This window comes from Emiliania huxleyi (genome assembly GCF_000372725.1).
Source record: "Emiliania huxleyi CCMP1516 chromosome Unknown EMIHUscaffold_150, whole genome shotgun sequence".
NCBI classification, from domain to species: Eukaryota; Haptophyta; order Isochrysidales; family Noelaerhabdaceae; genus Emiliania; species Emiliania huxleyi.
Window position 1 is genome coordinate 195,615 of NW_005201091.1, and position 12,020 is coordinate 207,634.

Below are 12,020 nucleotides of genomic sequence, written 5' to 3' on the forward strand. Positions count from 1 at the left end.
ACGTGGGGCGGCAGGGCGACGCCGCGCACAAAGGAGGCCTGGCCGCGGGGGCGGGGAGAGGGGGGCAGGGTTGGGGGGGCTGCCACACCGGCTGCTGACGGCGGTGGGTGGCACAGAGGGCGTTTGGTGGGCGGCTGCAGCGGCGCCGGCTGCTGCTCGATGCGGATGTCCCCTCTCGCGAATGCAAAGGAGCCGGCGAGCGCCGCGATGGATCCCACCCCGCAGCGGTGGTGCCTCCTCTGCGACACGATCCTCTCCACCTTGAGCTCGCATCCAGAGTGCGCCATCCACGATCCTCCCCCGCGCACCATCGCCACGGAGCGGAAGGAGCCGTGCTGCTGCGCGCCGCTGCTGGTGCCCCAGGCGCCGATGCGCAGCAGCGCGGGCAGCGTCGCCTCGGGATTGATCTCGCGGGCAAGAAGGGAGGAGGATGAACATCGAGGCTCGAGAGCGGGAGGAAGCACGAGCGACGGCGGGCCGGCGACGCTGGCGGCCATCTCCGCGAGGCTCTTGCGCTGTCGCTTCGCGGCGGGCTGAGCGGCAGCGCGGCTGGCTACACTCGTCATGCGCCACCTCTGAGAGGATGATAAATGAACAGCGAGGTGGCGGAGGATGGAAGGCGAGAGTGAGTGTTCGCGATGAGTCCTCTTTTTTATTTTTTTCTCCTAATCCTGCCTCTTGTTCCAGGCCCCTCCACCTTCTCCCTTGTGTTGTGGTTCCGGTTTCTCTATACACATGGCGCTCGCTTTTCTCTTTCGCGGTGTGTGCCAGTCCGCGCCAGTCCGCGCCCTTTGTCGTGCAGTGTAAAGAAAGAAAGAAAGAATCACACAACCCAAGGGAGGGATGGGAGAACGGCACGCCGCCACCACACAGGGATTTTAAGGAGAGGAGTGTGGTGCGCTAGCCGTCGCCCACCCTGGGGAGTCTGCCTCTTCGTATCTCTTTTCGCAGTCTCTCGCCGCTTCTCGCTGCAACCTTCATGCCACCTCGCGGCCGTCCCACTCTCGTCGGTCTCTCCCTTGTCACTTCCTCCTCTGTCGCGTCGTTCTCTTCTGCCTCGTCCTGCGACGCCGCCGCCTGCCGGTCCCTTGAGCCTTGTTCTCGCGGCTTCTTTCGCCTTGCGCAACTCCGTCCTCCTCGCGGCGTATCCTGGCCCCTCGAGTCTATCAAGCTCCCCTCGCGCAAGGACCACATTTCTGACTCCCACTCCGATCATTTGCCTACACGTCATGTTGTTGCTCAGGTCCACTCTCTCTTCGAACACTCGTGCCTCTACGGATGATGCCGGCGCTGGGGTCCCCTTCGGGTGCATCGTGACATCTGACAACTGTCACAACTGTCGTGCAGTGTGCTGTGAGAGAGGGTCGCCACAACTCTCTTTTGTGCGCAGTAAAATTCTCTCTTCCGCCTCGCAAACACGCGGCGCGAAGCCTCCCCTCCGCCGCCCTCTGCGCCGCCCTCTCCGCTGCTCCCGCGGCCCACGCCGCCTCTGTCACTCGGCCCATGTGGAAGAAGTGGGCAACCGCCGAGGAGGACTTTCTTTGCCCGCGCGCCGACGACGACGAGACCGACGAAGAACAGGCGCAGCTCCTTCGGCTCCTGGCGCAGCGCAGCCGCCAGCGGCGAGACTCTGCGGCGAGGGAGTGGCTACCGCGTGGCGCCGACGGGTCAGACTCGGACAACGAGGAGGACGAGGATGGCTTCGTGCCGCCGCCCGGGTGGCGGAGCGTGCGCCAGACGGCTGCCAACGGCGAGCGGCGCAACGCGTTTGTGTGGACCGACGGCAGGCGCACTGCAAACTCGCTCACTGCGGCGTGGGATATGCACCGCTCAGACTTGCAGGCGGCGGGCGGAGCGTCGGCCGAGACGAGCGGGCTGCGAGCAGCCGCTGCGCGGGAGGCGATGGCCGCGGGAGGCAGCGGCGTTGCGAGGTGGCCGGCGCCGGAGGACGATGAGGAGGACGATGATGAGGAGGAGGAGGACTTGCTCACGAGCGGGCTGCCTCTCTCCGAGCTGCTGGAGAGCCTGCTGCTTGGGGAGGACGAGGCGGGGGAAGGGCAGGCGGGAGGCGCCCCCGGCGAGCCGGCGGGAGGGAGCTTCGCTTGGGGCGGAGGCGCCGCCTCTCCGAGGATGGGCGAGGGCGGCGGCGCAGAAGTCCGAGGGGCGGGGCTGCCGCCGGGGCCGGCGGCGGCGCGGGCGTGGGCGGCGCAGGAGTCGGTGGAGGCCGAGGTGGAGGCGCTGCTGCAGGACGAGAGCCTGCAGGAGGAGCTGCTTCAGCTGTTTGGCGACCTGCTGACGGAGGAGGAGGGCGCGGCCCTCGGGCTCGCGGAAGGAAACGCGGGCGAGGAGGACCGGATGGGCGTGGACCAGGGCGGAGGGGCTGGCGGAGGGGAGGTGGTGGATCTGGACGAGCTGGATTGAGGAGTCCGAGTCGCCGTGCGCGGAGAGCTTGTAAATAAATACTGGGCTGGGTTTTTAGGCATTGTGGGGTTGGCACTCCCGTCGACCCTCATGACCTCCTGCGGTCTCTGAGATGGACACCAGTGGGTGTGGGACCACAGCCAGGATACACTCGAAGGCTGGGTAAGCAGTAGAGGTCGATACTCGACGCGTCCCACATGGTTGTGTCGCTGTCGGCACGCTGTCGACAGGATGTCGAGCGACACCGGTGGCAGTGCCACCCAGGAGTGGTCGGGCGGTCTCCCGTCATGAGAGAGCCACCATGTAATCCGTATGATGGTTCCTGACAACCGCCTCAGTCAACTTTCGTCACAGTTCCCGCTCTGAAAGGAGCTGCGGGTCAGTTCGACAGCTGGAGCTGTGTCGCCGGCGTGCGGCGGCCTGCCTCCGGAGGTGCCTCTGAGGTGGACATTTTTTTGTCACCGTGAGAGAACGCGTTCGAATTTTTACTCCGGAACTTAAACTTCACACGCGCACCGGCCAGGGCTACAATAGTGCCAGTGAGGCGGAGGCGCGAGTCGGAAGGCCGCGACCGTCAAGTGTTCCCTTCGTTTTCCTACAATCGCTGTGAACCCAGCCACGTAAAAACGGACACCTCTCTTGTCTCTACTGGGTGTCTGCGAGATGGGTTTCTTATTGGGTAAACAGAAACAGGTCCCCGCCCGTGCGATCTTTGTGCAGGATTCTTTCTGGGTGTGGTCGGCGACTAGCCGGGGTCGTCCACGTCCTCCTCCGGGTAAATAAAATAAAAGAGCAGCCTGCATCTCACCTGGTCCTGGAGAGAGATTGTGTGTGTGCGGGAGTTGGTTTGTCGGGAGGGAGGGGCAGGCTGCTCACCCACGTGCACCGGGCCAGTGCTTGCACTTTGAATGCCGTGGGGCTCCTGCCCGTGTCCGGGTGTGGAGATGCGAGGGTCGCCCCCCCTTTGCCCCACCACTTGTGTGTGTGGAGAAATTTACCTTACCTTACCTTACCTTATCCTGGAGAGAGAGATGGGCGACGCACGAACACAGAGCGCACGCAGTGCGCACCCCGCCCCGCTCGCCCTATAACATGGGTCTCCGAGGTCGGTTCGACTGGTGGGGGGCGGCGAACGTGCTGCAGAACAAGCTGACGCGGGCTAAGTACCTCGATGAGGTGACTTGGACCACCAAGAGCTGGCTGGGGCTGCAGAAGCAGCGCATCTCAGTCGTTCTTCACACGGCCATCGCAGAGCAGATTGTGAATGATTTGCCAGTGGCGGGGGTGGGGGGTGAGGAGCTAAGTGACTCGATTCGTCTAGGTAGGTAGGTAGAAAGATGAACAACAGTCAGGCTCGGACTGGACACCAACGCGGTATGGGTGGACGCGGGACAGATGATTCGTCTTCCGGCAAGGGCGAAGAAAAAGAAAAACATCGACGAAAGGCCGGACGCGGCCTTGATCAGCATGTCTGAGGAGGCGACCGAGCTCCGGCTCCTCGACGTGCCGTCGGAACTGTTAGCGAGCATTCTGCGGCAAGCGGCGCCGGCCACGCCGCCCCTCACCATCCACAACGCGAGCGTTGCCGACGATCGCAGTGGCAGCCGCCGGCCTGGACTCACGGAGCAGCACCCCGCCTATCCGATCCTCCTCGCGAAGGTAACGGAGGTGGCACTGCGCTCCGTCTGCACTCAGTTTCGCGCCGTGCTGCCGCTGTCGCAAGCGAGGCTGCTCAACGTCGACTCGCATCGCAACGCGCCGCGGCGCGAAACCCCGCACCGCGTGCGCGCGGGCACCAACGTGTGGCTGCCGGAGGACGTCGTGCTAAGCGACGACACGCCGACGGTCCTCGCGTACGAGGTGCGCGCCGACAACTCTCAGTCGGAGTGCATCGGCGCCTTCTCCAGCAGCCGCGTGCGCTGGGCTGGCGGCGGCGCGGGCGAGGACGCTCTCACCTGGTACGCGGCGCCGCACCGGCACGACTTCACCTTCCGCACGCGCATGTACGAGTTCCTCCACCACATCGCGCGCCACAACCGCGTGCGGCTGCCTCACGCCCAGTGGGCGCTGGTGAGGGTGGAGCTGACGACGACGCGCGCCGCCTATTGGGTGGGCGGCCAGCTGGTTGCGGAGGCGGACCTGACGCGCGAGGGGACGCGCCGCGCGACGCTGGGCTGGTTCGGGATGGTCACCTACACGTCGGCGTACTCGTGGCGCAACGCGGTCATCCTGCAGCGGCCCGTGAGCGGTGAGTCGCACATGTAGGGGCCGTGCGAGACTGCGAGTGTGGCAACGGCGGGGTGTGCCGGAGCACCTGGAGCACTTGGAGTGCGGTTGGCACCACCACACCCAGCGTGTCTTCCTGTCTGTGAGATCGACTCTGAGATGGGTTATTGGGTAAACAGAAACAGGTCCCCGGGCCGCCCGAAGGACACCTCTCTACTGTGAGATGGGTAAAAAGGAACAGGTCCCCCTCTGGGGGGGCGCGGGGGCCCCCGTGCGCCGCGCCGCAGTGCGGAAACGGGGCTCCGGCTCTATTAGTCTCTATTAGCACCAACTTCCCGAATGATTACGGTTGATTAGATGGCAGATTTGGAGAGATTTCGAGGAGTACACACAGATAGACCCTCCAATCATCAGTAACCTCCAACCTGATCGGTCGTACTGACCGCCGACAGATCACTCCAGACAGCAGACAGGCCGACGTCTGCACGCGGCCGGCCGGGCGAGAGGCTTGACACGATCCGACCCTGCGACCCTGACGCTGCTGCTCTAGCTATCAGCCATGGACTGCTGACTGCTGCCACAATGTGCGACCGGTGCTGGCCCACTTGGCGGCCTCCCCGGTCAGTGGTGAGGCGCAGTTCAGAGCTGTCGATGGCGCGATGCCGCACTGGTCCCATATTGGTGACACTAGACCACAAAGTTTGCCGGTCCAAGAGAGAGGCACCGGCGCTGTCCTGAGAAGGTGCGTGGTCCCTCTTGACTGCCCATGCGCGCGAGGCTGTGTAGGCATAGCCTCGAGAGTGCCAGCAGCCAATCCGAGGCGACGCGCATTGCACCAAGCGTGCACACGATGGAAGGACACCTTGACCTTCCTACTGGCCGTACGATCAGGTCGTCACTGAATGCTTGATACTAAGGCCGCGAGCTATGCAGGTGATCAATGGTGCAGCACGGCACGGTCAGCAGCGCCGAAAGGATGTCGCAAGGCGTGATAGCATGGCCGCAAGTACGCCGAATTCCCGTGAAAACAACTGAAAAATCGCGCAAAAAAAGAAAAAACCAATCGGCGCCTGCGGCGGGCCATGGGACCCCATCGCCCCCCCGCATGGACACCCTCTGGGGCCCCCGCGCCGGCCCAGAGAGGTCCCCGCCCGTGCGATCTTTGTGCAGGGTTCTTTGTGGGTGTGGTCGGCGACTACCGACTAGCCGGGGTCGTCCACGTCCTCCGGGTAAATAAAATAAAAGAGCAGCCTGCATCTCCTGGAGAGAGATGGGCGACGTACGAACACAGAGGCACAGAGCGGTGCGCACCCCGCTCGCCCTGTAACATGGGTCTCCGAGGTCGGTTCGAGAATGCGAATTCTTTTCCTCGTGCGAGGGAGAGTTTCGTTGTAAAATTCTTTTCCTCGCACGACACTCGACACTAGGCACGGGACTGGCGCGCACTGGCACTAACACAGGTACACCAGAGGGAGTTTGTTTGTAAAATTCTTTTCCTGAGGTAATTTTTTGTAAAATTCTTTTCCACTTGTTTTTGTTGAAAAACTACAGAAAGAAAGAAAGAAAGAAAACAGGCAACCCAAGGGAGGGATGGGAGGACGGCACGCCGCCACCACACAGGGATTTTAAGGAGAGGAGTGTGGTGCTAGCCGTCGCCACCCTAAATCCTTGGTCGTCTGCCTCTTTCTATCTCCCTTCGCAGTCTGAAAAAACTAAAGAAAGAAAGAAAGAAAACGGACAACCCAAGGGAGGGATGGGAGGACTTGGAGCACTTGGAGTGCAGTCATTAACCTCACATCCAGGGCCGGGGAGCTGAGAAGCGCACCCAGCGAGCCGGATGATCGGCATCGGGCTACGGGCTAGAGAGCCCTGACCCCTAGCTAGGGGGGGTGCGCATTCGCAGGGCAAGGGCTGTAAAGTAAACACGGGTCTCCGAGGGTTGGTTCTGCGCTTTGGGTGTCCCCTAGCGGCGGAACGCCCCCTCTACTCGGAGCTAGTAAACACCAGACACTAACATGTTTTCTTTCTTTTTCTACTCGGAGCCAGTGAGACGAGAATACGCACATCTTACAAGAATACATACTGCCCCCACGGAGTACCTGCACTTACTCGACGATAATACAAGAAGAATACGCAGCTTGGAAGTTGCAGACGCCTATAAAGAAAAAACAGCCAGCTAAATTTCGGCGGCTAAAAAGCAAAGGACGGGCGCTTTTGATCGGCAAAGCAAAGTTGGAGTAACGGCGACCGCGTCGCCACAATGCCAGTCGCCTGTCGAGCAGCCTTGGCGGCGCGCATGCGCCGCAGGGTTGACCGACAGCCGCGCGCCTCGAGCCTCTCGCTCCACTCGCGGCACGACGCGCCCCGCGCGCCGGTCAGCGCAGCAGGAGTATTGCGACATGCTGCACAACGCCAGGGACAGCACTGAGAAGCTGGCGCCAGTCGCCCACCAGCATGTCTCAGCACCGGGTGAGGGAGCATGCTGCGCACGCTGAAGCAGCACGAGGTCACCACCAATCAGGCCCTCACGCCACTGCACGGCCGCCCTCGAGCACCAGCAGCCGCGCTGCGCCATGCTCAAGCTCAGGAGGCCACCCTGCTTCTCGTAGCTTTCTGCAGCGCAGCGAGCGAGCAGCGCCGCACCAGGCGGACCCATGGCGTGTTCAGCCAGCCGTGAGGCGGAGGCAGGCCGAGTGAGCGCGAGCCGCGCGGGAGGCCATGCCCCGCGCACCCACGAGCGAGTGGCACGAAAGAGTGCAAGTCGCGCATGCTTTTTCCCCCAGGTCTTTTTTTACGGCACGCCGCCACCACACAGGGATTTTAAGGAGAGGGGTGTGGTGCGCTAGCCGTCGCCCACCCTTGGGCGTCTGCCTCTTCCTATCTCTCTTCGCAGTCCCTCGCCGATTCTCGCTGCAACCTTCGTGCCACCTCGCGGTCGCCCCCTTCTCGTCGTGCTCTCCCTTGTCGCTTCTTCCTCTGTCGCGTCGCTCTCCTCTGCCTCGTTCTGCGACGCCGCCCGCGCCGCCTGCCGTTCCCTTGTTCTCTCCGGCTTCTTTCGCCTTTCGGCGCAGCTCCGCCCTCCTTGCTGCATATCCTGGCCCCTCGAGTCTATCGAGCTCTCCTCGAGCAAGGACGAGTCTTCTGACGCCCACTGCTATCATTTGCCGCCAAGTCATATCATTAAAACTACAACTTTTCTGCTGTACAACTCTAAGCACTAAGGAACTACATTCTTTTCCTAGGCGGCTCCAGTGGTGTACCTGTGTTAGTGCCAGTGCGCGCCAGTCCCGTAGTCCCGTGCCCAGTGTTGTGCGAGGGAGCGTGTCACCATCCGGCTCGCCCCCGCCGCCACCCCCGCCTCCTGCTTAAATTCTTTTTTTGTAAAATTCTTTTCCTCGCGATGTCCACCCCGCCGCGCCGCCGCTCGCGCCGCCTCGCCGCCTCCGCCACCGCCGCCCCCTCGCCAAACACACCGCCGCCCGCCCGCCTCCTCGACCTCCCCACGGAGCTCCTCGCGCGCGCCCTCTCTCGCTGCGACCCCGCCGACATCGCTCGCGTCGCGGCCGTCTCGCTGCTCTTCCACGCCTCGCTTGCGCTGGAGGGCATCCGCTTGTGGGCGCAAGAGCGCGGCTTCGAGCTGCCGGCGCTGCCAGAGGGCGAGGGCTGCGCCGTACGGTGGCTGTGCTATTCGGCGTTGCTGTGCGAGTCCAACCCGCCGGCGAGGGCTGCGGCAGGCTCTCGGCACAGCCTCTTCATCGACGGCGAGGGGCGGCTCTCGTCATGCGGCAATGCGAATCACGACCCAGGCCTCCTTGGCCACGGCGAGGGCGTGACGCGGCTCAACACGCCGACCCGCCTCCCCTCCCCGCTGGGCGGCGAGCGCGCCGTGAGCGTGTCGGCTGGCGGATTCCACAGCCTCACCCTCACAGCCGGCGCCGTTTGGAGCTGGGGCCAGGGAGGCTTGGGCGCTCTGGGCCACGGCGACCAGCAGGACCAACTGCTGCCCAAGGAGGTCGAGGCCTTGGCGGGCCAGCGCGTCATCGCCGTGTCAGCTGGAGCGTACCACAACCTCTCCCTCACCGCCGACGGCGCCGTCTGGAGCTGGGGCCGTGGAGGGCAAGGCCGGTTGGGCCACGGCGACGAGCAGAACCAGATGCTGCCGAAGAAGATCGAGGCGTTTGCGGGCCAGCGCGTCGTCGCTGTGTCGGCTGGACACAATCACGGCCTCGCCATCACTGCCGATGGCGCCGTCTGGAGCTGGGGCTTTGGGGGCGGGGGCCGGTTGGGCCACGGCAACTGGCAGAACCAGCTGCTGCCCAAGAAGGTTGAGGCCTTGGCTGGGCAGCGCGTCGTCGCTGTCGCGGCTGGAGACTTCCACAGCCTCGCCATCACCGCCAACGGCGACGTCTGGAGCTGGGGCGAGGGAGACATTGGCCGGCTGGGCCACGGCGACTGGCAGAACCAGCTGTTGCCCAAGAAGATCGAGGCCTTCGCTGGCCAGCGCGTCGTCGCTGTGTCGGCTGGGTACTTCAACAGCCTCGCCCTCACCGCCGACGGCGCCGTCTGGAGCTGGGGCGAGGGAGACATTGGCCGGCTGGGCCACGGCGACGAGCAGAACCAGCTGCTGCCCAAGAAGGTCGAGGCCTTAGCTGGCCAGCGCGTCGTCGCTGTGTCGGCGGGGATCGCCCACAGCCTCGCCCTCACCGCCGACGGCGCCTTCTTTACCTGGGGCCACGGCGGCCACGGCTGCCTAGGCCACGGAGAGGACCTGTCGAACCAGCTGCTGCCCAAGAAGGTCGAGGCGTAGGCGTCAGAGCGCTTGGGGGTATGAGGGCGCGGCTGGCAACAAAACGAACTGCGGGTCGGCTCTGTTCAGATGCCGCTCCCGCTTCTCGCACCCTTCCTGCTTGGAGGCCCGAAGTCGCTTGGAGATATGAAAGAAGAAGAGGGACGCTGGCCGGAGGCGCTTAGGCGGCTCCCGTGGTGTACATGTACCTGAGAGAGATGTTTAGCAATACCAAACAACTCTAACACTCACACACCATTTGTTTGTTTTGTACCTCATTTGTTTGTTTGTACCTGTGTGAGCACGCTGATCGCTGTGAGCCAGCGAGTTGGAGCCAGCAGCCTGAGCCTCGCAGTCGATAGTCGTCCCACTCCTCGTCGCTCTCTCTGCAGCGCCATCCTCTGTCTCATCGCCCACCCCAGTCTCGTTTTTTGACGGCGCCGACGCCCTGCCGCTCCCGGGGATAGGAATCACGAAATTTTTTTCCCGCCCCCCCGGGGGCCGCCGATAGTAGCACATCCCAAACGAATGCGCACGCGCAACATCGAGTGCACCTGGCGAGAGGGCCAGCCGTCGGCAAGGCTCATCGTCCTGCAGATCGTGTCCGCCGAGTTCTTCGTCTTCGGCCAGACGAAGTGCATCGCGGTCAATCCGGACGGCACACGGCCCGATCTCGAAGCGTTCCGCTGGCTCGTCGGCAGGTCGTGGTCAAACTATCCCGCCGCTGTGCTTGAGGTGGCCTGCGCACGTTGCCCGCCGCCCACCCGCCCGGCACTCGCCCCACGTTGCCCGAGCCGCCCTCCCGCCGTCAGATTCACAAGGCGCTGCGCGGTCACCAGACCGGCGTGCGAGAGTACGAGCTCTTTGAGACCTATGTGGTGCCCGACGAGCCGCTGGCCGGCAAGGCCTTCCCGAAGGTCGGCTCGCGCCGCAGCAAGGCGCAGCGCGGGGGCGAGCGCTACGACGTGCGCTACTCGGCGGAGCCGGAGGTCGCCATGCTGCCCGTCTCGATGCTCGCCTCGGACAACTGCCCGGTCACAAACCGGCCTCGCTCGGACGGCAAGTGGATCAAGGTCGGCGAATGCCGGCCGATCGTCCCGGTCCGCCTCAGCAAGGAGGACGCCGCGATGGGCCTCCTCAAGCACATGCCCGACGTGCGCTCGCCGCCCTCCCCCGCCGCGCCGCGCCGCGCCCGCCTCGGCATCCTCCGCGCCGCGCCCGCCTCAGCATCCCTCTCCTCCCCTCGGCAGGGACGGTACCACCCCCCGAACCACAAGTCGGGCAAGGGGAAGAAGCGCGCGCGCGACACGGACGGGCAGGTCCCCTCCAAGCTGCAAGAGACGGGCCCCGACGCGGACGAGGCGCCACAGGGGCCGCGCGGGAGAGGCGAGGAGAAGCCCGGCGACGAGTGCGCTCTCCCGGCAAGGTGAGCTTGGGTCTCGTGCAACGAGCGGCCGGAGGAGGAGCTCTCGGTACGCAAGGTGAGCCTGCAGGAGAAGCCCGGGGTACCCTTCCTAGAGCCCTCCCCGCATGCCCGCCCACGTGCTCCCCCTTCCGGCAAGGTGAGCTTGGGTCTCGGAGGCGCCGCAGGGACGGCACCAGCCCCGCACAACAACACGTCCAAGGCGGGCTCCAAGTCAGACAAGGGCAAGGCGCGCGCGACGCAGGGCGTCGAAGGGGCCGAGCGACCAGCGGCCAGAAGAGGAGCTCTCGGTACGCAAGGTGAGCCGGGGCGTCAGCGCCTGTGTCTCGGAGCACGGAGGAGCCGCACCTCAAAACGGCCAACCACGGCCCACAAGGGGGACGGACGCTCTTCCGCCCGCGCGCTCGACCCGCCCGCCCACCCGTGGCACCGCTTCGACTTTCCAATCCAGTCGCGCTCCCAATACGTGAAAACACAAAGTTAGAGTTGTTACTTCAAAAAAGAATTTCACGCACATTAATTCGTCCACCTGAATCTCACAGACCGTCTGTCCTCGACCCAGCCCTAGCTTGGGATGTCCGTTTATTTATTTATTTATTTATTCTCACATACTGTCTGCCGGGGAGAGCCCCTGCATGAGCCCTGTGCGCGGCGTTGACTCACCGAGCGGCGCTCCGACTCCATCCGAGGCGCTCCTGCTAGCGCGTAGCGGAGAGGCTACGGCGAGAGAGAGGGGCTGGGGCGACGGCCGTCGGCCCGCGCCGCTCGTGTTTGGATGAAGTTTCGGTTCATCGTTCATCGAGCTTGGATCAGTTGGAGCTAGGCTCTCTCAGCTGCGCCCCTCTTCTCCTCCGCCTCTGCGCCTGTTAGACACTTCTCTATCTGGAGGATAACACGGATTATCATCTCGCCTCATCTCGCCTCATCTCGCCTCATCTCGCCTCATCTCGCCACTCGCCTCATCTCGCCTCATCTCGCCTCACCTCGCCTCATCTCGCCTCATCTCGCCTCACCTCGCCTCATCTCGCCTCACCTCGCCTCATCTCGCCTCATCTCGCCTCACCTCGCCTCATCTCGCCTCATCTCGCCTCATCGCCCCTCACCTCGCCTCACCTCGCCTCATCTCGCCTCATCTCGCCCCACATTTTTTTCTTTTCAAGACCA

The 12,020-nt window shown here is 64.0% G+C and overlaps 1 protein-coding gene across 1 annotated transcript; it reads left to right on the plus strand.

Annotated features, from left to right (window-relative positions):
- The first annotated feature begins 3,867 nt into the window (after positions 1–3,867).
- Positions 3,868–4,848, plus strand: EMIHUDRAFT_363570 (hypothetical protein). Its single transcript, XM_005786507.1, has one exon. It carries the CDS (start codon positions 3,889–3,891, stop codon positions 4,684–4,686), a length of 798 nt encoding a protein of 265 aa, XP_005786564.1. The 5' UTR covers positions 3,868–3,888; the 3' UTR covers positions 4,687–4,848.
- Positions 4,849–12,020: the final 7,172 nt, after the last annotated feature.

What these genes read in the sequence shown, in the direction of transcription:
- EMIHUDRAFT_363570 (XM_005786507.1), top strand. Translation starts at nt 3,889, where the DNA reads ATGTCTGAGGAGGCGACCGAGCTCCGGCTCCTCGACGTGCCGTCGGAA.